Source organism: Barbatula barbatula, assembly GCF_947034865.1.
Source record: "Barbatula barbatula genome assembly, chromosome: 1".
Taxonomy (NCBI): Eukaryota; Metazoa; Chordata; class Actinopteri; order Cypriniformes; family Nemacheilidae; genus Barbatula; species Barbatula barbatula.
Genome location: NC_136766.1, coordinates 2932665 through 2959845, shown reverse-complemented (window position 1 = coordinate 2959845; position 27181 = coordinate 2932665). Strand labels below are relative to the sequence as shown.

Here is a 27181-nt window from a genome sequence, read left to right as displayed (position 1 = left end):
GAACTACAAATTGCGAACATTCTTCCAAAAATCTTTCTCTGTGTTCATCCGAACAAAGAAATACACGTTTGAAACAACCCGAGGGCGTGTAAATGAAGGCAGATTTTTCACTTTTGGATGAACTGTCCCTTTAAATTTGACGCAGCATTCATATTTTAAAGTAAGCACTTTATATTTGCGATCTTGCTTATACACTCTAATAAAGTTACAATTATTGTAAGTATTTTTGAGATTTAACGGAGAAATCATATAAATACAAATTTACAATAAATAAACATATAAAAAAGTGCATGTATCTCCGTTAAAAAACGAACTTTATTATTAGTTTTAAGACACTGAGCTCTCGCGAGAACACGTCGGCGTGATCACTGACACGTTATTGTTCAGTAACTCGCCAAGTGGGCGGGAGCAGGAGAACTGATCGCTGATTGGTTCCGTGACGCCTTGTATGGCGGATTCGTATTGGACCCCTTCCACGTCCATCAAAAGAAGACTGGTTCCGCTTTACCTCAGCTGGATGTGAGATTTGTGTGAGATTTCTACTCGAGTCTTATTATAAGTTTTAAACGGAACTGTTGCTCAGTTCATATATAGCTCAATATTCACATCACTACATTATTTAAAACATGGGCCAGAAGAAAACTCTTCGCTCTCAGGCCAGGAAAGGTAAAATTAAGATGTTTCTTATACAGTAAAACATTTGTTGATGATGCTGAGGGCGCAAAGATGATTTACAACGTATTTGTGTGACGTATGTATGTATATAATCACTTATAGTGTTAAATGAAGGAGAAAGATATGCACACACGTGTTGGTTTGTTTATTACATATTATAAACCTGATATTTTGCTATGTTTGAATGAGGAGGATGCCCTCTCTGCCGTTGTACAAGTCTATGGCCGTTAAAATATCGTGCTTCATACCGTGGTATTATAATAGGATATCGCCACTTTACCATAGTACCTACTCTAAGTACTATAGTACTGTTTTATTGGTGTTTTTGTGTAATATACCGCAATCACGTAAGAGCATTACATGTATGTGTTAACATTGTCATAATTGACTCTTTACTAAGCTCCACCTCAAAACTTTGTTTAGCAATACTGTAAGGTTTGTAAAGTATTTGTTACACACTGTATTATCGTATAAATCAAATCTTAAAATAAACCCCAATAATCCACAAGTGCCTGCCACTGTTTCATTCCCAAATGTGAAGACTCTACACAAGACTACAGTTTTGTTCTTAAATGAGTTAACTATGTGAACTTCTTGTTATTTCATTTACGTACATTTAGATTACAGAAGAGCAAAATGTAGGAAGTCGGAACAGATCTGTTCTCGTTTTTCTGTATTTGGTCGATGTGCAGAACGTGTTTGTTTTGAACAAATTTGTGTATTTGATGTGACACGCTGTACCACAACCCTTTTGATCCAGTCAGGTCTATTTTGCGTAGTTTCAGACAATAAATAAAGATGACATCATGACCGACAATAATATATAATAATAAAAATGTTCATAACAAACAGGAAAATTCTAAAGTGCATTGTATGGCTGTATTATTTACATTTAGGCATTTGGCAGATGCTTTTATCCAAAGTGACTTACATTGCATTATCCTATACATTTATACACAGTTATCTACAATCCGCTGGGGTCCAACACACAACCTTGTATTGTTAACATAATGCTCTTACCACTGAGCTACAGGAAAGCTGTGTAGTCTATTATAGAATACACGATATTATTACAATTATCCCGTAAGATTGCTATTGAGTTCTCCACAGTAAGTGCTAGTTTAAGAACTTTTTGGACCTAGCAACAGGAACTAAGTGGTGTGGGGAGGCCTTAGCAAAGTGTCAATTGTGTCAAGGTGCATGTGCGTGTGTTTGGCTATAACTGTTGTCTCCATATGAGGTTTAAAGAGGGTGTGCGCACAGCCGCACTAAAAATACCCAGCAGGCCGTGCATATATCGAATTGCAGCTGAGCCAGGCAGAGGTGTTTCATGAGAGCGGAAAAAAGATTCACCAAGGCTAGAAACCCACAAAAATGGAGGAAACCAGTGTGGACGGAGCTAAAATGACAGGTAGACTGATGTGGTTAGAAATTAATTGCATTTGGATGGTGTGGAGTCGGTGATATTATATTAAACTGTTGGATATAGCATAACGTTTCATATTGGGTTGTCAAATTCAGTGCTTGTATGAGCATGAAATCTAAACCATCTGTGTGTTTTTGCCTTTTTTTGTACGTCGTGTTGGGTTCATACTTCATATATTTCGCAAAGAATGAATTGCAAAAGCTTGTAACTAATATATTGTGCCATAACATTTGTAGCATGTCATGGAAGTAAATACATCTAATTGATTTACTAATTGTTGTAGTGTGATGATTGGTTGAATTTGCACTGGCTAATCATTGAAATGCACCATTACAGTACCCCTGTTGACCCTGTGAAACCACACCCACATTTATGTAGCCACACCCCCATCAAATAAAATATAGAAGCATCAGAGAGAATATTAATGCATGTTTGCACGTGCTACAGAAAAATTGGTCTGTGCAAAGAATACATTTCTCTGTGTAGCAAGCGTGCGTTTGCCAAGTGCATTAGACAGAGCTGTGTGTTTTGTGTAAAGTGTTTTTGTCATTGGGTTTGCCTGTGTGTGACGTTAAGCAATGGCTCACCATTATTTTACTTAAAGTAAACTTTTTGTTTGTTTTATGGCTGCATTGGGTCCATATAACTATAAATGCAGACGCGGAATCCAGATGATTACATATGTCACCTGGCTGTTCTGCATGTATGAGAGGATGAGCTATACAGTTGAACATACCACACACATGACAGGGGCTTGTATGCAGCTCACTGTTTAAGGAGGACATGAACAAAAACTTCAGAGTTTCTCTGAGAATTGACTTTTTAAAAGCATTTCACAGTTTGAGAAAAGCTACATTCAAATATAGCACATACTCAAACGTCTTCGCGTTGACCCGTCAAAATAAAAGTCCTGTTAACCTGAACACTTAGATGAAAAATAAACTGTAGTACATACTTAAGTAATATATTTGTCAACATAAAAATAATATATTATATTATGTTTTGTATATATTATAATGTTCTTTAAGTCATAAAGCTTCATTTCTAAACATTTACACATGTGCCATTACAATTGTAATTCTGCCCAAAATAAACATAAACATAGGAAAAAACACACATGTGAACTAAAAATGAATCACGCATCTAATGAGCTGAAAAACTGATTATTTTAGATCGTCACTTAGACTATAAGTCAATGGCGTGCTCTGTCAGTTGGACATACCAAGATGGCGGCACGATTGCTTCCGGTGGCGTCTTGCTGTTTGTTTAGCGTTCTAGGCGCAATCCAGTCATTTATATAGATCAGTGATACTACAGTATTTTTATGTGGACAAATATATTACTTTTGTATAGTACAGAACTTATGAAAAAAATTTTGGGGGGTAATTTAGGGAAACAAATAATAATATGGCCCTAATTTATCCATCTCTATATAAATAAATGTAATTTGTCAGTTACCTGTCTATTTGTGTGATAAACTGGACATTTAAAGATGTCAACAGACATTTTATACTTGTGATAGAACTGTTTGGACTGTGCTACAATATTTTAAACCTCTGTACCACCAGTGCTATGTGCAAAACACCTGTGTTTGCGCGTGTGCATTTTACACACAGATGACCTTCTCAGTCAAGTACAGTCTGTTACATGATCCTGAGGTTATTTTTTAACCCTTTGTCATTTGCCTCTGTGAGTGTGACATTCCCTGTGGTCTTTTTACATTTTGATCTGATCAGATCACATTTTAGAGAGTGTTATAGATACTTGCAGAGAATCAGGGAAAGACAAAGTCAGATCATCTAGTGTTAACTCTTCATAGCTGCCAAAAACATAGAAAAACCTTTTCTTTTTTTGGTAAAAGATTTCTTACTTTTAACTTCGTTTTCATGAACTGATATGACACTGTATGTACTCATTTGCTTGTGTGTGTGTCCCCAGATTCTCCAACGGTAAATACAGCCGTTAAGAGCGATAAGAAGGCCCAAGGGCACTCTATCTTCAGTTGGCTGTTTGTGCTGGCTATGCTGGGTGTTTGGCTATCTGTAGGAGTCGTCTGGTTTGACCTGGTTGACTATGACAATGTGGTTGGTAAGTACGGTTTTAAAAACATTTGTTGTTTCTTATTTAATTCAGACCAGACTAGAACCAAGAACTAGAACTCAAATTTCCATTGGTAACTGAGAAAAGTTGGCAATCTTTAGCCCACTTTGGCCCGATTTGCATTTCGAAGGACATCGTAGTAATTTGTAAAGACATGGGGCGTCGAGCACGAAGCTCTTCCGTACACAACATTCAAACGTGGCGAAGTGCAGGACAAACAGTGGTGACAATGCAATCGAGGAAAAGTTTGTCGAGTAATGGCAACATAACTCATGTCTGTATGATGTTTCCTCAACGTCACCCACGTTGTAAAAGACAAAAACCCATTCTCGTCGGGAGGACACGCATAGTCTGCCATTGTTTCTTGGGAGCGACATGTCAAGATTTGCAAAGTCAAAATAGCAAAATCTGACACAGTGACATCATATCAGATGAAAAAGATTGTGTAATCTGGAGAGGCCATTAGTTGTGAAACTAGAAGATCCCCTAGATCAGCTATTCGATTCAAATTTATTTATATAGCGCTTTTCACAATTTTGCATTGTTGCAAAGTGGCTTAACATACATGTAGATAGTAGATTGTGCCTGTATAAGACCTATCAAACAGTGGGTTATGATGTTCTATGGTATTTTACATGCAATGAATCACATCTTTTCTCCTCTGCTTAACTGAAGGCACTCTTGGAGGACTGTATGATGCCGATGGTGATGGAGACTTCGATGTAGAAGATGCCAAAGTTTTGTTGGGTAAGCGCTGTTCCTTTTCCTGCATGACCGACTAACTATTTATACTCAAAGTGTCACATTATATAAACAGTAGAAAGAGTTAAATTGAAAACCATCTGGTAAATTTAATCTCGCAGCAAAAATATTTATTTGCTTTTGATTCAAAGACTCAAAGTGTCCATGACAGAAGTGGATGTCTTTTCAAATACAGGGTTGTAAACACATATTTGTAGTACACTGAACGTCTTCGGATCTTCAACCAAATCTATAAATACATTAAAGTTCTCCAGATGAGCGGCCTGAGATCAGTTGAGATCAGTTAATCTCAGTTAAGTGTTGGGAAAGAATATCAGATGACACCAAACATTGAGTGTCCATGTAATAAACAAAATAAAATATATGTAATGTGTAATTTTTTTTAAACGGCTTACACCCCCATTAACTGTTGTATCTGCATGCAAACACTTCCTGTAGTTATTATTTACTTTCTGTATTGCACATCTCGTGCTGTTAGCACGTCTTTGGTCTGGATTATGAAAGATAAATCAAAAGTGGGAATGTTTTTTAAGGGCATATTCACTCTGGTCATCTGCATTCCTCTTTTTCGTGAATATTTTATATCCTCTCTTTGTTGTTTCTTGTTTTTTACATCTTCCTTTTTTATGCATTTCTCAGACATAAAATAAGGGAAGTGGTGGTCTGTGTTTGAATTAAAGCAGAAGCTGTGGTTCTCCAAACCACACATTTTCTCTCGGTCTGTCCGTCTTGTCAGATAGTTTACATGTCTCGAGGTGATCTGTGTGTATTTTGGCTAGGAGGTTTGCTTATTGAGTCTATTTTATTTTATTTGTGTGTGTGTGCGTTTTCTAATTAAAAGTGAAACCTTCTTCCTTTCTAAATCAGAGAATGCTACGGTGGTCACTAAAGAGAAACCCCCAAGAAAAGATATATCAGCAGAGGAAGCCAGTGTCCAAGCAGTCCAGTCCAAGCTCACTTGTAATTGCATTTCGATGATTCTAAAGACGCTGTTGTCTGTGTGTCTGGTGTTTGCTTCCAACAGTATACAAAAGCAGTTAAAAGAAACGGGCATGTTAGTGTGTCATGTCAGATCTGTAAAGAAAAGTTGTGTTCTTACTTGTTTTTTTGCATGCATAGTTGATCGACTGTGCAGCAAATTAATTTGTGAGCCTGAAAGGAATCATCTTATCAAAAAGGAAAATTCTTTCATCATTTACACATCTTCATGTCAAACCTGTATGCCTTACTTCTTCTGATCACAAATGATGTTTAGAAGAACATTTGTAACCAAATAACATTAGACCCTATTGACTTCCATTGCATGGACACATAACCACTGAGACATTTCTCAAAATGTCATATAGGTTTTGAACCCCATGAGGTTGAATAAATGATGGTGGAATGTTTGTTTTTGTGTGAACTATCCCTTGAATTTTCTGGCAACATAATATGTGCATGGCCTTTGTTGGATATGTTGCCTTTTATAGGGACATACAGTATTCTTTGGACATACGGAGGCTGCATGTCTCTTGCAATTGGTTCACTGGAAATACATCCAAGGAAGGCAAATAATGTAAAAAGGCTTCTCTGCTTTGTAGAATTGATTAAAAAAATCCTAGGTTATTTTTAACTTAAGCATTGGGTCAAAAAGACATGAACCCAACCATTGGGTTATAAATAAACTTAGCTATATAAATATAGCTGGGTTGTTTTAACCCTCTGTTGGGTCAAATATACTGTAAACGTTAATTTGTCCCATTCTGTTGGTGTTGGGTGTTTTCTTCCGTCTTGTGTGAAGAGTTTGCTGTTTTGTCATCTGTCTGGACCGAGCAGTGTTGGCTTCCATGTCGTAGCGCTTTGCCAAATTGCCTATGTAAGGTGTATGTACCTGAAATCCTGTGAATTGGATCAGTATTGAATACTGGATTGTTGTTGTGTTGTGTTGGTTGTTGATTGTTACAGCTATCACAGATCTTACTTATAGACAAAAGTCATAATTTAATGTGTGTCCCACCTTCAATGCAGATGAGAGATCAAAAGAAGTGGGGCCAGAGAAGGAAAGAGGTACCTAGCATGGGTTTTGCTGTCAGAAGCACAATGAACAAGCCTTTCTGTGCATGCTTTATTGCATCTTTAAGGACAACTGGTGTGAAAAGATGTTTTGTTTGAATTGTTGTTGATAGACTACCGTGTTTAAGTTGTGACTACCTATACCTACTGTGTAGGGACACTAAAACTGCCTATAAATCTTTGCATGTGCTTTTTGCTACAGTCTGTGGCCTACTTAATAGTGGTTTTGAAAGGCAAAGATGTGTTTAGAAAACAATGTTTGACTTCCTTCATAGCTCTTTAAAGTAGAAAATGTGAAGTACAGTACATTTTAGGTGGGTTACAGATTTTGGTGTGTGTGTTCTTGACCTACTTACTCGGACATAAACGGCTCAGCATCTTGATATACAGTATTGACGTTTGCATGGGCGAAGCAAGATAAATCTTCTGAGATGTGAACCTGGTGTTCTGTCCCCTCATTCTCAGAGCCTCCCACTAGAGATATCGGGCGAAAGCTGAAAGCGGCTCTGAAGGAGCAACTACGAATGATTCACGAGAAGATCGAAGCCAAAAAGATCGCCAAACTAGCCCTTGCTGAGGTCCGTAGTGTTTTGGCAAAAGAGGAGGAGGAGAAACAAGCTGCTCTCTCTGCTAAGAAAGCCAAGGAGGAGTCTGAAGCTAAACTCAGAGAGGAACGAGAGCGAATAGAACAGGAGAGGCTGAGGAGAGAGACAGATAGACTGGAGAAAGAGAAAGTGGAAGAAGAGAGATTGGAGAAAGAAAAAGCAGAAAAAGAGAGATTGGAGAAAGAAAAAGCAGAGAAAGAGAAACTAGCCAAAGAAAAAGCAGAGAAAGAGAAACTAGCCAAAGAAAAAGCAGAGAAAGAGAAACTAGCCAAAGAAAAAGCAGAGAAAGAGAAACTAGCCAAAGAAAAAGCGGAGAAAGAGAAACTAGCCAAAGAAAAGGCAGAAAAAGAGAGACTAGCCAAAGAAAAAGCAGAGAAAGAGAGACTAGCCAAAGAAAAAGCAGAGAAAGAGAAACTAGCCAAAGAAAAGGCAGAAAAAGAGAGATTGGAGAAAGAAAAGGCAGAAAAAGAGAGATTGGAGAAAGAAAAGGCAGAAAAAGAGAGACTAGCCAAAGAAAAAGCAGAAAAAGATAAACTAGCCAAAGAAAAGGCAGAGAAAGAGAGACTAGCCAAAGAAAAGGCAGAGAAAGAGAGACTAGCCAAAGAAAAGGCAGAAAAAGAGAGACTAGCCAAAGAAAAGGCAGAAAAAGAGAGTTTGGAGAAAGAAAAGGCAGAGAAAGAGAGACTAGCCAAAGAAAAGGCAGAAAAAGAGAGATTGGAGAAAGAAAAGGCAGAGAAAGAGAGACTAGCCAAAGAAAAGGCAGAGAAAGAGAGACTAGCCAAAGAAAAGGCAGAAAAAGAGAGACTAGCCAAAGAAAAGGCAGAAAAAGAGAGACTAGCCAAAGAAAAGGCAGAAAAAGAGAGACTAGCCAAAGAAAAGGCAGAAAAAGAGAGATTGGAGAAAGAAAAGGCAGAGAAAGAGAGACTAGCCAAAGAAAAAGCAGAGAAAGAAAGACTAGCCAAAGAAAAGGCAGAAAAAGAGAGATTGGAGAAAGAAAAGGCAGAGAAAGAGAGACTAGCCCAAGAAAAGGTAGAGAAAGAGAGACTAGCCAAAGAAAAAGCAGAGAAAGAAAGACTAGCCAAAGAAAAGGCAGAAAAAGAGAGATTGGAGAAAGAAAAGGCAGAGAAAGAGAGACTAGCCAAAGAAAAGGTAGAGAAGGAGAGACTAGCCAAAGTAAAAGCAGAGAAAGAGAGACTAGCCAAAGAAAAGGTAGAGAAAGAGAAACTAGCCAAAGAAAAAGCAGAGAAAGAGAAACTAGCCAAAGAAAAAGCAGAGAAAGAAAGACTAGCCAAAGAAAAAGCAGAGAAAGAGAGACTAGCCAAAGAAAAGGCAGAAAAAGAGAGATTGGAGAAAGAAAAGGCAGAGAAAGAAAGACTAGCCAAAGAAAAAGCAGAGAAAGAGAGACTAGCCAAAGAAAAAGCAGAGAAAGAAAGACTAGCCAAAGAAAAGGCAGAGAAAGAGAAACTAGCCAAAGAAAAAGCAGAGAAAGAGAGATTGGAGAAAGAAAAGGCAGAGAAAGAGAAACTAGCCAAAGAAAAAGCAGAGAAAGAGAGATTGGAGAAAGAAAAGGCAGAGAAAGAGAGACTAGCCAAAGAAAAAGCAGAGAAAGAGAAACTAGCCAAAGAAAAAGCAGAGAAAGAGAGACTAGCCAAAGAAAAAGCAGAGAAAGAGAAACTAGCCAAAGAAAAAGCAGAGAAAGAGAGACTAGCCAAAGAAAAGGTAGAGAAAGAAAGACTAGCCAAAGAAAAAGCAGCGAAAGAGAAACTAGCCAAAGAAAAAGCAGAGAAAGAGAGACTAGCCAAAGAAAAAGCAGAGAAAGAGAGATTGGAGAAAGAAAAAGCAGAGAAAGAGAAACTAGCCAAAGAAAAAGCAGAAAAAGAGAGATTGGAGAAAGAAAAAGAAGAGAAAGAGAAACTAGCCAAAGAAATGACAGAGAAAGAAAGATCGGAGAAAGAAAAAGTGAAGGAAAAGAATGAACAAGGCAAAGATGTAAAAGAAAAACTATCTGAGACAGAAAAAGACAAAGAGAAGACGACAAAAGACAAGACAGCTAAGGGACATGGACGGAAATCTAACCAATCAGAAAACGAGAAGGACACAGCTAATGAAAACAGCCAAGATGAAAAGATATCTACCCGCGGTCTTCTGAAATCCTCCAATAAGAGAAACAGAAAGTGAAGATGACATCACCGCTGGTGATTTGAATGGAGGTGATTTACACCCGGGGCGGTGTTGAGGAGTTAAACTTATCCTGTAATGTGACAGAAACAGTGTAGCAGTAATAAGTTACAGTACACGCTGGTGTAGCTCAACACACACAGCTTTACAGATGAGTTAACTGAGGCTAAACTTTAGATGTGCTCAGCTAAACTCCATCTCAAGTGGGAAGATGATTTAAAGAAAAATCGTAAATCGATTTATTGATTCAATTAATATTTCATTGATTTGTCCCTGTGCAAAATTCCAGCCTCTGTTGTCTTGTTACTGTTTTAGAGTAATTTTTATCAATTAGTGTTGCTTGCACGTTTTTCTTTGCCTTTTGAAATAATTTACTGAAGTTTAATGCTGCTGACGTTATTATTTGTGCCGGATAAATCCTGCTTTAATCACAGAATAACATTATCTGGCATCGTCTTCTTTACTTAAGTTAAGGGTGCGTTCATATTTGGAGTTTGGTTATTTTGGTCCGGACCAGAAAATAAATAAATAAATTTAGTCCTAGTTCGCACCGATCCTAAAGATATCGAACCTATCAGCTTACGTGTAAAGGCGCAACGTGATTGGACAGCTTTTATGATTTATATTTAAAACAGAACTTACTAAACATCCAAAACAATGCTGTGTGTGCAGAGTTGTACATGCTCAGTGTATGCCTGCCGTATGAGGTTATTTTTAGCAAGCTGGTAACTCGTGAAGACTTCTTGAAGTGTTTATCGCAATCATAACAGTGCCAGGAATTCCTCCCTTACATGCGCACTTACACATCTAATAAACAATCCTTTAATATTACCAAATCACTTGACTTTTGGGTTGTACATTGTTATCCTGTTTTTGTGTTTCGTTCATATTTCAGTCGAACTGCGTCAGAGTTCATATGATAGTGGACTGCGACCCATCGTTTCAGCGGTGCGCACCAGGGTTCGTGTGGCAGCGTTCACATTTACACAAATAAACCGCACTAACAGAGCAATCGCACAAGAGTTCGTTTTAAACGCACCAAACATGGCGTATGTGAACACACCCTTAATGAAGGGAGCTTTTTTTTGCTCGTCATTTGTAGTATGGTAGTTAAATACCTTAGCTTGTAGTTTGACTTCGTTCATACAGGCAGCATAATTCAATTTTGGAAATCTGAAATCGAAAATGCATGAAATTTATAATCTCACATTTGTGTAAATCACTGCTTACACCTCACGAGTTCAGCATTTAGACAGACTGTCAACATGGACGTGTGGGCAGAGAAAAAATGAAAAGTTCTTTGTTACAGAAGAAATTCTTGTGGCATTGTACACTGTACTAATACATATATAGCATAAAATAAAATAAAAAAACACATATAGCAACTTATATAGATGTTATGTAGATGCAGATGTTGACCATGCTTTCTGAACATCCATGAATTAGATTACCATAGGCCTATATAAAAACAGGATACTGCTGAGTTTATGAAAGTCAAAATGACTATTTTAAAGTGTTATTAACATAATTCAAGATGAAATGTGTTTCATTTATTACTATGAAACATCAGAATAATTTACAAGCAATATCTTTGGTAACAAATAACATGTCTGACCATGTCCACGGCTTAAGCAATTTATAAGTAATACATGAAGCAGCTGTAATTTTGTACATTTCTTTTCATCTGTTCATCATTTTAATCTTTAATCTTAAAGGGTTTTTCCTTTTTTCGGTTGCAATCCTTCGGTGTGACATTAATTTTAAAGGTGCACATATTTGAAAATCAATTAGTCTGTTTTTATTTTTAGTCTGTTTAGATCTTAAGATCTCATGCAAAAGTGTTGTTGTTGTTTTATTTGAACGAGGTGATTTTGTTATACATGTAAACACACTTGAGTCCCACTCATTTCTTTTCAGTGTGTCAGGGCTTTTATATTTGTTTACGTTGGGTGTTTATTATCCAGTGTACTGAGAACTTGATCCAGTGTTCCTTTTGTTCTTTAAGTAAAACTATTTAAGATTGACCTATGTGCTAGTTATTGTATGGCTAATGGATTAACGGGTGTGTGTGTAATGTGTAAAGAGTTTCATTGTGAAATTAATGATTATACTAAGCTTTTAAAACAGTGGACATGTCGGATTGTTCAAACAAAGTAGTACCAGAAAGCGCACAGCGTTCAGACTTTTTGTTTATTTATTTTGAGTCTGCATATGGAAATTGGATATCAGACATTTAATAAAAGATTAAACGCATCACCTTTAATACATTCTTTAACTCTTTCCCCGCCAGACTTTAAAAAAAGTTCACTAAAATTTGATGGCTTACATTTTCTGTAATGAAAGAAACACTGATTGCCGTAAAAACTTGTCTTTGGCAGGGATCGGTTCATTTTTTGATGACGAGATATCTCGTCAATGGCAAGGAAAGAGTTCTTTAGCAAGAATTATTTTCATTAAACAACTGTGAGACGTTTATGAGTTAACTGTAGATAGTTGTTTCCAATAAATGTGAAATTATTTTTAAATATACAGTATGTATTTGGTCTGTTTGATACATGGCCTGATTTACTCTTCTGTGCGTGTGTTATGACTTGGCTTTGATGTATTTACATTTTGGGATTCTGCATCTGAAAATCCTGCAAATGTTATTATAAGTTGTTGTAGTATGTTTTCTAGGGCTGTCAAATGATTCATTTCGATTTATCGCATCCAGAATAAAAGTTTGTGTTTACATAATATACGTCAGTGTACTCTGCATATTAATTTTGTATTTATAGACAAACACACACATATATATTTATATATACAAGTGTGTATATATAGAAAAAACATACATAGAAATATAAGAACATATTTACATAACTTAAATAGAACGTTCTTTATATTTATGTATGTGTCTGTGTTTATATGAATATGCCGGTACACAGATAATGTTATGCAAACGCAGACTTTTAATTGCGATTAAACATTGAAAGCCCTCATGTTTTCACCTAGAAAGGTCTAAAAGAGTGTAGTTTGGTTTACTCCTTTACGCTTGTATTCTCTTTCACAATGAATGAAAAGACTGGAACTAGTTAGTTAGACATCTTTATTCATTTAAATATTCTTCAATTATTTTTCCACCTTTTCACAATACAAAGGACACAGTAAACAATGGACATCAATACATACAACATAAGTCACCTGTGTGGAACAAGACGTTCACAACAATATTTTGTCGTCATAAGAAACTATTAGTATGTTTAAAATGGCATACTACCTCACTTTTCCTACTATACTGCACACAACATGCAACTGTAGTTCTCTTTATAAATTAAATATATTAAGGCTGTCAATATCAGTTTTTAACTACATGACAATAACTATATTTTCATGATATCTATTGAAATGTTTGAAGAAATAATGCTATGAGTCAAATTCATCTTTATTGTCTTGCATTCATATCGGGACTGTGTATTGCATTTATACAGGTCTATCAGAAAGACCCATGACATCACACGAGAAGCCTTTAGAAAAAGGTAAGAATTCTCAGTTTTCTGTGAGTAATGCACAGTAGTAATGTTTGCTTTTAAAGGTGTAGTTCACTTGAAAATAAAAGTTTCATGATAATTCACTCACCCACATGTCATACGCGTGTGCGTGTGTTTATTTCTGTTGTCGAAAACAAATTTAGGCTTTGAGGAAAGCTGTCCAGTGTTCTTCTCCTTATAATGCACTTAAACGGGGAGCTGTTGGTTAAGGTCCAAATTTTAGTTTCATCACAGCTCGACAAAAGCCAATGAATAAAGGTGTTGTCTAGTGAAACGATTTTCCAAGACAACTAAAAAAATTATACTTTTTTAAACATCAATATATGTCAAGCACTGGCTCAGAGTGCCTCCATGTAGCGCGTCCATGAGTTCACTTACTCTGTAATGGGGGTGTGACAATATATCGATATGACGATATCATCGTCCTTCACCGTGCGATATATATGAGAATCCCTTTGCTGCGCCAAATATCAATATTTTAATTAATTAATAAAACATGACACTTAATCTATTTCCAAGCGTTATTACATTATGACTCCACTGGGTTGAGCTTTACACACAAATGAGGGAAAAGTGAAAAGTTTAGGAATGCGTGTATAATAAAATATGCTCCATGCGTATTTGTGAACGAACGTTTATGTGCTTAGATTTAATGCACTTTGCTGCACTGAAATGTTTTTTAGGTCTATTTTATTTAAGCTGGTTAGCACTAAGACGTTCCCAGGTTTAAATAAGGGGCTGTAAAATTTCGAAACGTGCCAGTATAAAAATATTTAAATGTGTTAAATGTTTTAAATGTTTCGGTTTACAAAGATAAGCTTTTATTAATCATAAAATGTTTGGTAATATGTTATTAATTTACTTTAAAAAGTTTTGTGGACTTGAATAAAGAGACAAAGGTTGCATTTTACCTTTTCATGGGCATTTTGTTTTCATAGTTTATCGTGATGTATTGCCAAACAATATTTTGATTATCGTAGTGCCGTATCATATTGTGAGGAACCATGTGATTCCCATCTCTACTCTGTAATCATGTCGGATTCAGGTCACGAAAGCAGAAGTTCTGACCCAGTGTTAACAAGTGTGGAGAGAGAAGAGCGTTCAAACGTGCTGTGATGTTGAATGACACGTTACATGTCTTTGTGCAAGTTCCTGTATATATCAGGGGTGTTTAAATCTTTTGAAATCTACGTCACACATAACCTTTCTGACGAACGTGATTGCGTAAAGTCAAGGAAGCGTATCGTGGAGGACCTCCGAGACAGAGCAAGCCATTTTATATTTATGTTTAAAAAGTATATAATTTTTCGTTTTCTTGGAAAATGAAACAGAAATTTTGACCTTAACCAACATCCCCCCATTTAAGTGGATTATATAGATAAGAACTTTGGAAAGTTTTCCTCACAACCGTTCATTTGTTTTTGACAGAAGAAATAAACACGGACATGTGGGTGAGTGAATTATCGTAACATTTTTATTTTACAGTGAACTACTCCTTTAATGTTTATTGTTGGGTTGACATGATGCACTTTATTTATTTCTGGGTTTATTTATGTTTTCTCGTATCATAGAGTTAACACGTCTTCTGTGTACTTCTGTTGTGATATCTGTAAAATTGTAATGGCCTTGACTTTACAGCAGTACTTCATACACAATTGGCTTTAATATTTACCTATGCACATGTATTTCAGATTTATCAGAAGCTAAACTAAACACTAAATTTGAAGCTACAGTTGAAGCTACGAGTGTGAGTGAGAAAGAACCAGTGTTTTCTACCAAAGGTAAGCTTACAAAATGTCTTTTTCAATTATTTTGTAGCTTTTAACTGAACTGTTAATGATAGGTGTGTACCTGATTGTGCTGCATTTCAGAATTAGATGCAGAATCTCTTCCTGTTGAAAAAAAAGGTAACATGAATGTACTGTATGCACTATTATTTCTATTTCATTTTTAAAATATGCATCACATTTTACAAAATGTTTTTCTGTTTAAGAGTCCACGGCAACTCCTTCACCTGAGACTACAGCCAATGATAAATCCCCCACAGACGATTCTAGTCCTCCAGATGAAGTTCACCTTCCTCCTACAACCCAACCCCAGTCTGAATCTGTGTCCACACCTGAATCTTCATCAGATGCAGAATCAACGGATGAGCCCACAGCAGACACTAAAGCAGAGCCTGAAGGTCAGTTTAGTTCAGCTCAATCTGTTAATGCTTTGATGATGTTGTGTTGTGTGGAGATCTCATGCTGTCATCAATTATCTCTATGGACAGCCAAAAAGAAGAAACCCAAACTCCTCAATAAATTTGACAAAACGGTCAAATCAGAGATTAACGCTGCCGAGAAACTGCGCAAGAAGGTAAAAATAAACGGTTGGGAAAAGCGGCCACCTTATAATTGTTTGGAAAAAGCAGTATTTCACAATGTTATTTATTTTCACAGGGAAAAGTTGAAGAGTCTCTTCGTGCTTTTGAAGCTCTTGTTCAGCAGTACCCTCACAGCCCCAGGTGTCGCTATGGCAAAGCCCAGGTACAGTACCACAATCTCATCAGTTTTATGATCTGGTAGTATAGTTTACAGTATGAACGATATAGTACAGTATGGATCAGGTAGTTTACAGTATGAACGATATAGTACAGTATGGATCAGGTAGTTTTAAGAGCAATGATATAGTACAGTATGGATCAGGTAGTTTACAGTATGAATGATATAGTACGGTATGGATCAGGTAGTTTACAGTATGAATGATATAGTACAGTATGGATCAGGTAGTTTACAGAGCAATGATATAGTACAGTATGGATCAGGTAGTTTACAGTATGAATGATATAGTACAGTATGGATCAGGTAGTTTACAGATGAATAATATAGTACAGTATGGATCAGGTAGTTTACAGTATGAATGATATAGTACAGTATGGATCAGGTAGTTTACAGTATGAATGATATAGTACAGTATGGATCAGGTAGTTTACAGTATGAATGATATAGTACGGTATGGATCAGGTAGTTTACAGTATGAATGATATAGTACAGTATGGATCAGGTAGTTTACAGATGAATGATATAGTACAGTATGGATCAGGTAGTTTACAGTATGAATGATATAGTACGGTATGGATCAGGTAGTTTACAGTATGAACGATATAGTACAGTATGGATCAGGTAGTTTACAGTATGAACGATATAGTACAGTATGGATCAGGTAGTTTTAAGAGCAATGATATAGTACAGTATGGATCAGGTAGTTTACAGTATGAATGATATAGTACGGTATGGATCAGGTAGTTTACAGTATGAATGATATAGTACAGTATGGATCAGGTAGTTTACAGAGCAATGATATAGTACAGTATGGATCAGGTAGTTTACAGTATGAATGATATAGTACAGTATGGATCAGGTAGTTTACAGATGAATAATATAGTACAGTATGGATCAGGTAGTTTACAGTATGAATGATATAGTACAGTATGGATCAGGTAGTTTACAGTATGAATGATATAGTACAGTATGGATCAGGTAGTTTACAGTATGAATGATATAGTACAGTATGGATCAGGTAGTTTACAGTATGAATGATATAGTACAGTATGGATCAGGTAGTTTACAGATGAATGATATAGTACAGTATGGATCAGGTAGTTTACAGTATGAATGATATAGTACAGTATGGATCAGGTAGTTTACAGTATAAATGATATAGTACAGTATGGATCAGGTAGTTTACAGTATGAATGATATAGTACAGTATGGATCAGGTAGTTTACAGTATGAATTATATAGTACAGTATGGATCAGGTAGTTTACAGTATGAATGATATAGTACAGTATGGATCAGGTAGTTTACAGTATGAATGATATAGTACAGTATGGATCAGGTAGTTTACAGTATGAATGATATAGTACAGTATGGATCAGGTAGTTTACAGTATGAACGATATAGTACAGTATGGATCAGGTAGTTTACAGTATGAACGATATAGTACAGTATGGATCAGGTAGTTTACAGTATGACTGATATAGTACAGTATGGATCAGGTAGTTTACAGTATGACTGATATAGTACGGTATGGATCAGGTAGTTTTAAGAGCAATGACATAGTACAGTATGGATCAGGTAGTTTACAGTATGAATGATATAGTACAGTATGGATCAGGTAGTTTACAGTATGAATGATATAGTACGGTATGGATCAGGTAGTTTACAGTATGAATGATATAGAACAGTATGGATCAGGTAGTTTACAGTATGAATGATATAGTACAGTATGGATCAGGTAGTTTAAAGAGCAATGATATAGTACAGTATGGATCAGGTAGTTTACAGTATGAATGATATAGTACAGTATGGATCAGGTAGTTTACAGTATGAATGATATAGTACAGTATGGATCAGGTAGTTTACAGTATGAATGATATAGTACAGTATGGATCAGGTAGTTTACAGTATGAACGATATAGTACAGTATGGATCAGGTAGTTTACAGTATGAACGATATAGTACAGTATGGATCAGGTAGTTTACAGTATGACTGATATAGTACAGTATGGATCAGGTAGTTTACAGTATGACTGATATAGTACGGTATGGATCAGGTAGTTTTAAGAGCAATGACATAGTACAGTATGGATCAGGTAGTTTACAGTATGAATGATATAGTACAGTATGGATCAGGTAGTTTACAGTATGAATGATATAGTACGGTATGGATCAGGTAGTTTACAGTATGAATGATATAGAACAGTATGGATCAGGTAGTTTACAGTATGAATGATATAGTACAGTATGGATCAGGTAGTTTAAAGAGCAATGATATAGTACAGTATGGATCAGGTAGTTTACAGTATGAATAATATAGTACAGTATGGATCAGGTAGTTTACAGTATGAATGATATAGTACAGTATGGATCAGGTAGTTTACAGTATGAATGATATAGTACAGTATGGATCAGGTAGTTTACAGTATGACTGATATAGTACGGTATGGATCAGGTAGTTTTAAGAGCAATGACATAGTACAGTATGGATCAGATAGTTTACAGAATGAATGATATAGTACAGTACGGATCAGGTAGTTTAAAGTATGAACAATATAGTACAGTATGGATCAGGTAGTTTTAAGAGCAATGATATAGTACAGTATGGATCAGGTAGTTTACAGTATGAATGATATAGTACAGTATGGATCAGGTAGTTTACAGTATAAATGATATAGTACAGTATGGATCAGGTAGTTTACAGTATGAATGATATAGTACAGTATGGATCAGGTAGTTTACAGTATGAATTATATAGTACGGTATGGATCAGGTAGTTTACAGTATGAATGATATAGTACAGTATGGATCAGGTAGTTTACAGATGAATGATATAGTACAGTATGGATCAGGTAGTTCACAGTATGAATGATATAGTACAGTATGGATCAGGTAGTTTACAGTATGAATGATATAGTACAGTATGGATCAGGTAGTTTACAGTATGAATGATATAGTACAGTATGGATCAGGTAGTTTACAGTATGAATGATATAGTACGGTATGGATCAGGTAGTTTACAGTATGAATGATATAGTACGGTATGGATCAGGTAGTTTACAGTATGAATGATATAGTACGGTATGGATCAGGTAGTTTACAGTATGAATGATATAGTACAGTATGGATCAGGTAGTTTACAGATGAATGATATAGTACTGTATGGATCAGGTAGTTTACAGTATGAATGATATAGTACAGTATGGATCAGGTAGTTTACAGAGCAATGATAAAGTACAGTATGGATAAGGTAGTTTACAGTATGAACAATATAGTACAGTATGGATCAGGTAGTTTACAGTATGAACAATATAGTACAGTATGGATCAGGTAGTTTAAAGAGCAATGATATAGTACAGTATGGATCAGGTAGTTTACAGTATGAATGACATAGTACAGTATGGATCAGGTAGTTTACAGTATGAATGATATAGTACGGTATGGATCAGGTAGTTTACAGTATGAATGATATAGAACAGTATGGATCAGGTAGTTTACAGTATGAATGATATAGTACAGTATGGATCAGGTAGTTTAAAGAGCAATGATATAGTACAGTATGGATCAGGTAGTTTACAGTATGAATGACATAGTACAGTATGGATCAGGTAGTTTACAGTATGAATGATATAGTACAGTATGGATCAGGTAGTTTACAGTATGAATGATATAGTACGGTATGGATCAGGTAGTTTACAGTATGAATGATATAGTACAGTATGGATCAGGTAGTTTACAGTATGAATGATATAGAACAGTATGGATCAGGTAGTTTACAGTATGAACGATATAGTACGGTATGGATCAGGTAGTTTACAGTATGAATGATATAGTACAGTATGGATCAGGTAGTTTACAGATGAATGATATAGTACAGTATGGATCAGGTAGTTTACAGTATGAATGATATAGAACAGTATGGATCAGGTAGTTTACAGTATGAATGATATAGTACAGTATGGATCAGGTAGTTTACAGATGAATGATATAGTACAGTATGGATCAGGTAGTTTACAGTATGAATGATATAGTACAGTATGGATCAGGTAGTTTACAGATGAATGATATAGTACAGTATGGATCAGGTAGTTTACAGTATGAATGATATAGTACGGTATGGATCAGGTAGTTTACAGTATGAATGATATAGTACAGTATGGATCAGGTAGTTTAAAGAGCAATGATATAGTACAGTATGGATCAGGTAGTTTACAGATGAATGATATAGTACAGTATGGATCAGGTAGTTTAAAGAACAATGATATAGTACAGTATGGATCAGGTAGTTTACAGTATGAATGATATAGTACAGTATGGATCAGGTAGTTTACAGTATGAATAATATAGTACAGTATGGATCAGGTAGTTTACAGTATGAATGATATAGTACAGTATGGATCAGGTAGTTTACAGTATGAATAATATAGTACGGTATGGATCAGGTAGTTTACAGTATGAATGATACAATACAATATTAATGATGGAATGGAAAGTATGAATATTGCAGTATACAGTATGAGTTTGACAGTGTACAGTGTGAGACCAGCATTAAAAATACTTCTGCTTTGCACTTTTCCCATTCGGTACAAAATGTTTTATTCCATCATTTTCATTTAAAAGTCATTGTGTTTGTTTCAGGTTTAAGATGACACAATCGGTGACCCTGAATGTTTATGAATTATTTTGTCTGTGTGTTCAGGCTGAAGATGATGTGGCGGAGAAATTGCGCAGTAATGAGATGCTGTTAAAGGCAGTTAACACGTATAGAGAAGCGGCTGAGCTCCCGGACGCACCACATGACCTCATCAAAGCCACATTAAAGAGACGTGCTGACAGACAGCAGTTCTTAGGTACACACACACAGTTCCTCTGTCGGTCTGAATCATGTTGTTAGTCTGTGTGTGTGTGTGAGGTTTGATTTATGTCCCTGAGCAGGTCGAACAAAAGGATCTCTGGCTACTTTGGAGAAGCTAGGGCACATGTTTCCAGAAGACATAAGTGTAAAGAATGACCTGGGGGTGGCATACCTGCTTCTCGGGGACAACAAGAATGCCAAGCGAGTTTATGAGGAGGTCAGATGCTCAATATACTTCCGTGTTTGTGAAGACCGCGTGAAGAGAGAGACTAATGTGTTTATGATTCCTCCTAAGGTTTTATCTGCTGCTCCAAATGACGGATTTGCTAAAGTGCATTATGGCTTCATACTGAAATCCGAAAATAAGATTGAGGAGAGCATACCTTACCTGCGGGTAATGCTAACTCACACTCTCACACTCGTGCAGAGAACTGTAAACATGTTCACAAGCATGTGCTTCTTCACAAATATGTGTTGTTTGTGTTTAGGAGGGTTTGGAAACTGGAGATCCAGGTACTGATGATGGAAGGTTTTACTTTCACCTGGGCGATGCGTTACAGCGGATGGGAGACAAGAGTGTAAGAACTCAAGATGATTCAGCTTTATATTGTGTTTGGATAAAGTCAGTGATTATTGTACATGTGTGTTTTTGATGTAGGCGTATGACTGGTACGAGGCGGGCCATCGGCGGGGTCACTTTGCATCTGTATGGCAGAGATCACTGTATAATGTCCCAGGACTCCGAGCTCAGCCCTGGTGGACGGCTAAAGAGACTGGATACACAGATTTAGTCAAAGTGAGAACTTGTTTGTTGTTTGTTACTGGAATCATAAAACCATCTGGTCACCACAGCTAAATACACATGCAAAGAGTCAATTTAAATATGAAGCACATCTAAAGTATAGCACATTCCAAATCAGTTGTTCACTTGGGTTTCCAGACGTTGGAACGTAACTGGTTGACCATCAGAGATGAAGTTCTGTCAGTGATAGACAGAAAGAGCGGACAATTCCAACCAGAAGATGAAAATCTGAGAGAGAAAGGAGACTGGGGACAGTTTACTCTCTGGCAGCAGGGTAATGTACTGTGTATAAACCAATGCAATGAAAATCAAATGTAAAAACAGAAACAAATTAAGTTTTTATACTTTTATGCTCTTGATATATGGTTTCATCTTTGCATCAGTAGTAGGTGAGCTTGGACGCATCCAAAGTAACGCACCCCTTTAAAGTCCCCGTGAACCGGAAGTTGCATTTTTATTCCCTATTATGATGCATTTCCGATTGAAACGGAATTTCGATTGAGAAACATCGCGTTTTTTTACTGCGAATTGATCGTATAAAACAGCCGTTGCATTTTGAAATAAACTGGCAGCAGACTGACAGTTGAGGTTACCGGATAGTTACCGGATGCTCCGTACAAGCAGTCTTAATTTAAACAGAGAATGACCCACATTGATAAACTATTGACATTAAACGCTGCAATATTGAAACAAAATGGGATTTAAATGTTTTATTTCACTGGGACTTTAACTCTTTCTCAGGTCGAAAGGTTCCTTCTTCATGTGCGAGTGTCCCTAAAACCTGCGCTCTGCTGGAACGCTACCCAGAAGCGACCGGTTGCAAAAGAGGCCAGGTACTTTGTTCACCTTGTGTCTGTGCACAAATGCAACTTTTACTTGCGTCTCACAGATTGCACTTTTAATTTCACTTAAACTGCTTTAATACGAGAAAGCTTGTGTTTCTCTTTCAGATTAAGTTCTCTGTGATGCAGCCCGGTACTCATGTTTGGCCTCACACTGGTCCCACTAACTGTCGATTGCGCATGCATCTCGGCCTCATCATCCCGAAAAAGGGATGCAGGATCCGATGTACAGACCAAACGAGGTCGGTTTAAACACACATGTACACAAACTACATTGATTCTTTTTTTTACCAGCAACTGCTTCAAAAAACAACTTTATTCAGCACTTATAAAACATATAGATTTGAAACGACTTTTAAGATCTAGTGAAGATAATAGGGAAGTTTTTCTACTCACTGCATTAACAAGTATTCTGTCATTTTCATTTGTCAAATGTCTATTGCAAAATTAAGCTAGTTTAACGGAGAATGTGTTACTGTGCTTAATGTCTGTTTAGGGAATGGGAGGAGGGAAAAGTCTTAATATTCGACGACTCATTCGAGCACGAGGTCTGGCAGGAGGCAGACAGCTACAGACTCATCTTCATCGTGGACGTCTGGCACCCCCAACTCACCCAAACACAGAGGCAGACTCTCTCACCCATATAAAGCCATCGTCCAATCACAAGAGACTGTGATGAAGTCATCACACATTTTATGGACCACATCATCACTTTGGTACTGAACGTCGGGCACCATGAATGTATCCATTTAAAGTATAATTATCATAATCCTTTGATAGTTATGAATAACGTAAGGGAATTGTTGAAGAACAATATACAGACTGATGCTGACAGGCTTTAAAAATGAACAGATCTGCACGCTTAGATCTCGACTATGAAGTCTTAGAGATTGAGGGCTAAAGTACAATGAGATAAGAAATCATTGGAGCTGAAGTCACAATCCTTGCTTGTTACTGAAAAAGACGCTCGATGAGGTTAATGTTTTATAATTTCACAGATATCATGTGATTGAACACTGCACTGTATGCTGTAGGTTAAACTGTGTATGTTTGTATGTGCAATTGTGTGCAGAGCCATGAAAACAAATCCTTCACTTTGTGCCTTTTCCAATGTTGGGCAGCCTTGAAAACTACACTGCTGTCATGTGTGAATCTCACAAAAATACATGTCCAGGTTTTATTTTAATGAAGTGCTTATTCAACCCCGGTTGTTAGTATTATACTGTAAAAATATATTATTTAGGTGGTATTTCTTGTTAATGTTAATTATTATTTGGGGGAGAAACTAAACCTGGACATTCAGGAGATTCATTTAAATAACATTTTGTAAACACTACATGGAAATTTTTGTATGAAATGAAAATGTTTACATACATACTAGATGCCAAAACCTTGTACTTTTGTGTCAATTTAATAAAACAAAATAAAAGTCCATCTTAAAATGTTGATTTTATAGCGTCAAAGGAACAGTATATGCACTTTCAATCCTTAACTTAAATAAAAACATGAATTATAATGAAATAAAGTACTGGACTAATCAAAAAAGTATTTCTGTTCAAATGAGCTTTCAGTTCCAGTGTATACAGGATTGTAGTTATAGATCAACGCCTTCTGTTCTTCCTCGGTGCTGCCAAAAGTATGAACATTTTTCCTCGCTGTAAAATCAACAGAATAAAGAAGGGAATAAAGGTTAGTCTTTAAAGGACATCTTATCCCTGTGCTATATTATTATAAATAAATGTGTTCAACATAAAGCGTAAACAAAGAGCAGTCATGCCCTCAAATGAAGTGTAAAAGAGATTGTGGCAAAATGAATATCAATCCTATTTTAAGGATCTTTTAAGGAAGTTGCATTTATTATGTGCACTTATATATTTGATTTATATGAAAAACGATATAAATACACACACACACACACACACAATAGAGTATATGTATGCTTGTCATGAAAGTAATGTACACACCGATGTGTCCGTTTAAGGTGATATACAGCCCTGATATTTCTGTGACGCGTGTTTGTTGTACAAAAGGCATGGCCGTATGTGTTGGTGCAGTGTAAACCGTACCTTCATTGACAAAAAACTGAGCGGTGTAGAAGGTGGTTTTAATGGCTGAAGGTGTGTGGGGAATATAGGGCCGTGTCCACTCAAAAGCATTCTTCTCCGGGTGCCACTGGGTGCCATAGATTGGAAATTCATACGCTGCACGCATGGAGAGAAACCGTACATGATGATATTGCTCATGCAGACAGAGGAACGTTCTAGACATCTTCTTACTGTACTGTTTAGTTCTGGCCATTTACCTTCCACTGTGGACACAAACTCATTTTGTCCATCTGTGTTGGTACTCAAAACTCTGTAGAACTTCTTCAGCCTCTCACTCTTGGTAAAGTTCTGAAATAAATGTTTGGACGTTTCATAATGAGACATGGCAAAAGCACGTAATATTAATCAGTTCAGCTGTGTATTTAACAAAGGTTCGCTGTAGTACCTCTGTAGTCAGACTCCACTGGTGCGAGTTTTCTGTGAGAGATTCAGACGCCAGTGATTTCATAAGATCACCAGTAAACTCTTTGAAGAGTCGACTGTCTCTGATTTCTGAACGACGACAATTCAAAATATATTTGAAGGTTAAAATTCCAAAAGAAAAAAATACAACTACATAATGAATGTCATTGTAGACTATTCATAATGTTATATCATGCAAACTGTAATAATGAATACAATTTATTTATTTAGAAAATGAATTTCATCCAAAGTGAACAGTTTGTGCCTTAGTGCACACAAAGCTGTGTTATAAAGTATTGAAAGGAACAGCATAAATCAAGGTGTTTTTTAAGAAACAATTATTAACAATAATCACAATTCAACAACAGAAAGTTTGGACTAATAGAGATTTAGCAGATAGAGTTGATTTACCGTCAGTGAAGTTGAGTGGCAATGCAACACCGCTGGTGTAAGTGTGAGACAGTAACACCTGACCGCTGGTTAACAGTGTCAGCTGCTCAAATCCTAAACAGATTCCCAAAATAGGGAAATAATCACCCTTTGAGTTCGCCTGATAACACACACAAACCCAAATATGTTATGGATAAATCATCTGTACAATTGCACAAAAGTTAAAAAAGTTCGTTCAATATGCCTTGCTTTTATGTTTTAGACTCGTCCCAAAGTTTCAATGTGAAAAAGGAAAATAAAAGGGCACCTTTTAGCTCAACCAGACAGAAAAATATTTAAGAGAGATTACACAGAACTTCTGAAACACATTATTAAAGTATTGCATTTTAATACCAGTAATATGTAATTCTGTTGCACAAATTGCTTCTATTGTTATTGTTACTTTGTTCGCTTTGGATAAAAGCATCTGCTAAATGACTAAATGTAAATGTATCGGCTACTCAAAAAAGCCCATTGGGGTGGAAAACCAAGAAAATACATTTCTTTTACACTTTTAAGACGTTTAGGTTATTCTTGCTTTCTAAACTTTCTATTTCACGTCTGCATTTACATCTGCAATACATAGTTTGCTCATCTGCAATACGTCTCTGAGATGTCTGAACGTCTGCTAAACATCTGGAGAACATCTGCTGCGTAAAAACATCTGCTATACATAGTTTGCTCATCTGCAATACGTCTCGGAGACGTCTGAACGTCTGTAATACGTCTGCTGAACATCTGGAGAACATCTGCTGCGTAAAAACATCTGCTGTGTAAAAACATCTGCTATACATAGTTTGCTCATCTGCAATACGTCTCGGAGACGTCTGAACGTCTGTAATACGTCTGCTAAACATCTGGAGAACATCTGCTGATTAAAAACATCTGCTGTGTAAAAACATCTGCTAAGCATCTTAGAAAGAGCTGTTGTTCATCCATTCTAGATCATAAACATCTTGCAGACATACATGACGTCTGACAGCAGACGTCTCCGAGACATATTGCAGATGAGCAGATGTATTGTAGATGTCTTGCAGACGTCAAATAGACGTAAGCCGGATGTATGTGTGCAATCAGGGAATGAACCCTTCAGTAAATGCACAGTCATCCTGATGATGTTTAAGTCACCAGATCTGTACACCAACCTCAAGAGCGAGTCTGTAGAAAAGAGCGGCTGCTCTGGAATAGCCGGACGTCTCTATACTGACACCCCCACCAGGAAACAAAACCCTGCAGAATGGAGGGGGGGGGGCGTGACATCATCCTTCCACGAACATCATCACCTCCATAAATACAAAAGAGTTGTATTCACTCACCCATTAATGGATTTAAAGAGACGTGTGTATTCTTCATCAGACTTGTTTATTCTATGAAACATTACAAAAATAACGCACATGTAAGTCGAAACAATGATTTATTCAGAAAGTGCGACCTCGTGCGGCTATGAACTCACATGACAGGCACCACTCGAGCGCCCGCGGACTCCAGAAACTTGACGTATGATGCCGCGATATACGAGTTCCTGCCCTGCTGTGGATTATAAACCTCCTGCGCGAGAACACCTGCGCACATCCACGCGATTAAATGACGAGAATGATCTGAAACGGAAAACACTGTTTTTAATCAATAACTCACCAATTATCGGACGATCGTTTGATCGGATGTCTTCTCCTGAAGTTGCTGAAAACACGGCATGGACGACGGTCAAAACACACACGAGGTGGATACGCGTCATGGTTTCGTGAAGTTAGCACGTCTGTCTACACGACAGCGGTATACTAGTGTTGTGTTCCGGGTTTGTGACGTAAACACGTCATGTGATTGGTAATGGCACGTGACCGACGCAACTTCTGATCGTTTCCATGGTTAATGTG

The 27181-nt window shown here is 36.7% G+C and overlaps 3 protein-coding genes across 4 annotated transcripts; 2 read left to right on the top strand and 1 right to left on the bottom strand.

Annotated features, from left to right (window-relative positions):
* The first annotated feature begins 459 nt into the window (after positions 1 to 459).
* unm_hu7910 (un-named hu7910) lies at positions 460 to 23817 on the top strand. 2 transcript variants are annotated; one of them, XM_079463603.1, is made up of 18 exons: positions 460 to 666; positions 4040 to 4189; positions 4877 to 4948; positions 13269 to 13316; positions 15020 to 15109; positions 15200 to 15235; positions 15322 to 15513; positions 15604 to 15689; positions 15773 to 15859; positions 20572 to 20722; positions 20808 to 20944; positions 21023 to 21121; positions 21216 to 21305; positions 21386 to 21523; positions 21668 to 21803; positions 22271 to 22362; positions 22480 to 22613; positions 22868 to 23817. In XM_079463603.1, the coding sequence occupies exons 1-18, from the start codon at positions 627 to 629 to the stop codon at positions 23016 to 23018; spliced, it is 1929 nt and encodes a 642-aa protein (XP_079319729.1). In that variant the 5' UTR covers positions 460 to 626; the 3' UTR covers positions 23019 to 23817. The 2 variants fall into 2 exon arrangements, with proteins under 2 accessions (XP_079319729.1, XP_079319730.1); XM_079463604.1 differs by lacking the exon at positions 460 to 666 and adding an exon at positions 1884 to 2086 and having other exon boundaries at positions 22868 to 23809.
* LOC306903108 (uncharacterized protein) lies at positions 5709 to 12314 on the top strand (the record flags this gene model as incomplete). The annotated part of the gene is made up of 4 exons (XM_079472057.1): positions 5709 to 5718; positions 5831 to 5923; positions 6971 to 7009; positions 7481 to 12314. 4 exons carry the CDS (start codon positions 5709 to 5711, stop codon positions 9796 to 9798), a joined length of 2460 nt encoding a protein of 819 aa, XP_079328183.1. The 3' UTR covers positions 9799 to 12314.
* On the bottom strand, positions 23332 to 27181 carry ggh (gamma-glutamyl hydrolase (conjugase, folylpolygammaglutamyl hydrolase)). The gene is made up of 9 exons (XM_079463621.1): positions 26943 to 27181; positions 26761 to 26869; positions 26624 to 26674; positions 26453 to 26537; positions 25290 to 25428; positions 24862 to 24968; positions 24674 to 24764; positions 24438 to 24572; positions 23332 to 24026 (listed from the first exon to the last, which is right to left on the bottom strand). The coding sequence occupies exons 1-9, from the start codon at positions 27040 to 27042 to the stop codon at positions 23905 to 23907; spliced, it is 939 nt and encodes a 312-aa protein (XP_079319747.1). The 5' UTR covers positions 27043 to 27181; the 3' UTR covers positions 23332 to 23904.

Excerpts from the sequence above, each read along its gene's own strand:
- ggh (XM_079463621.1), bottom strand. The coding sequence starts at position 27,042 with ATGACGCGTATCCACCTCGTGTGTGTTTTGACCGTCGTCCATGCCGTG. Across the intron at positions 26,870-26,942 it reads AAACGATCGTCCGATAATTG|GTGTTCTCGCGCAGGAGGTT; the intron begins GTGAGTTATTGA and ends GGATGTGCGCAG. Across the intron at positions 24,765-24,861 it reads AGTGGAGTCTGACTACAGAG|AACTTTACCAAGAGTGAGAG; the intron begins GTACTACAGCGA and ends CATTTATTTCAG.
- unm_hu7910 (XM_079463603.1), top strand. The coding sequence starts at position 627 with ATGGGCCAGAAGAAAACTCTTCGCTCTCAGGCCAGGAAAG. Across the intron at positions 20,945-21,022 it reads CCAAGCGAGTTTATGAGGAG|GTTTTATCTGCTGCTCCAAA; the intron begins GTCAGATGCTCA and ends ATTCCTCCTAAG. Across the intron at positions 21,122-21,215 it reads AGAGCATACCTTACCTGCGG|GAGGGTTTGGAAACTGGAGA; the intron begins GTAATGCTAACT and ends GTTTGTGTTTAG.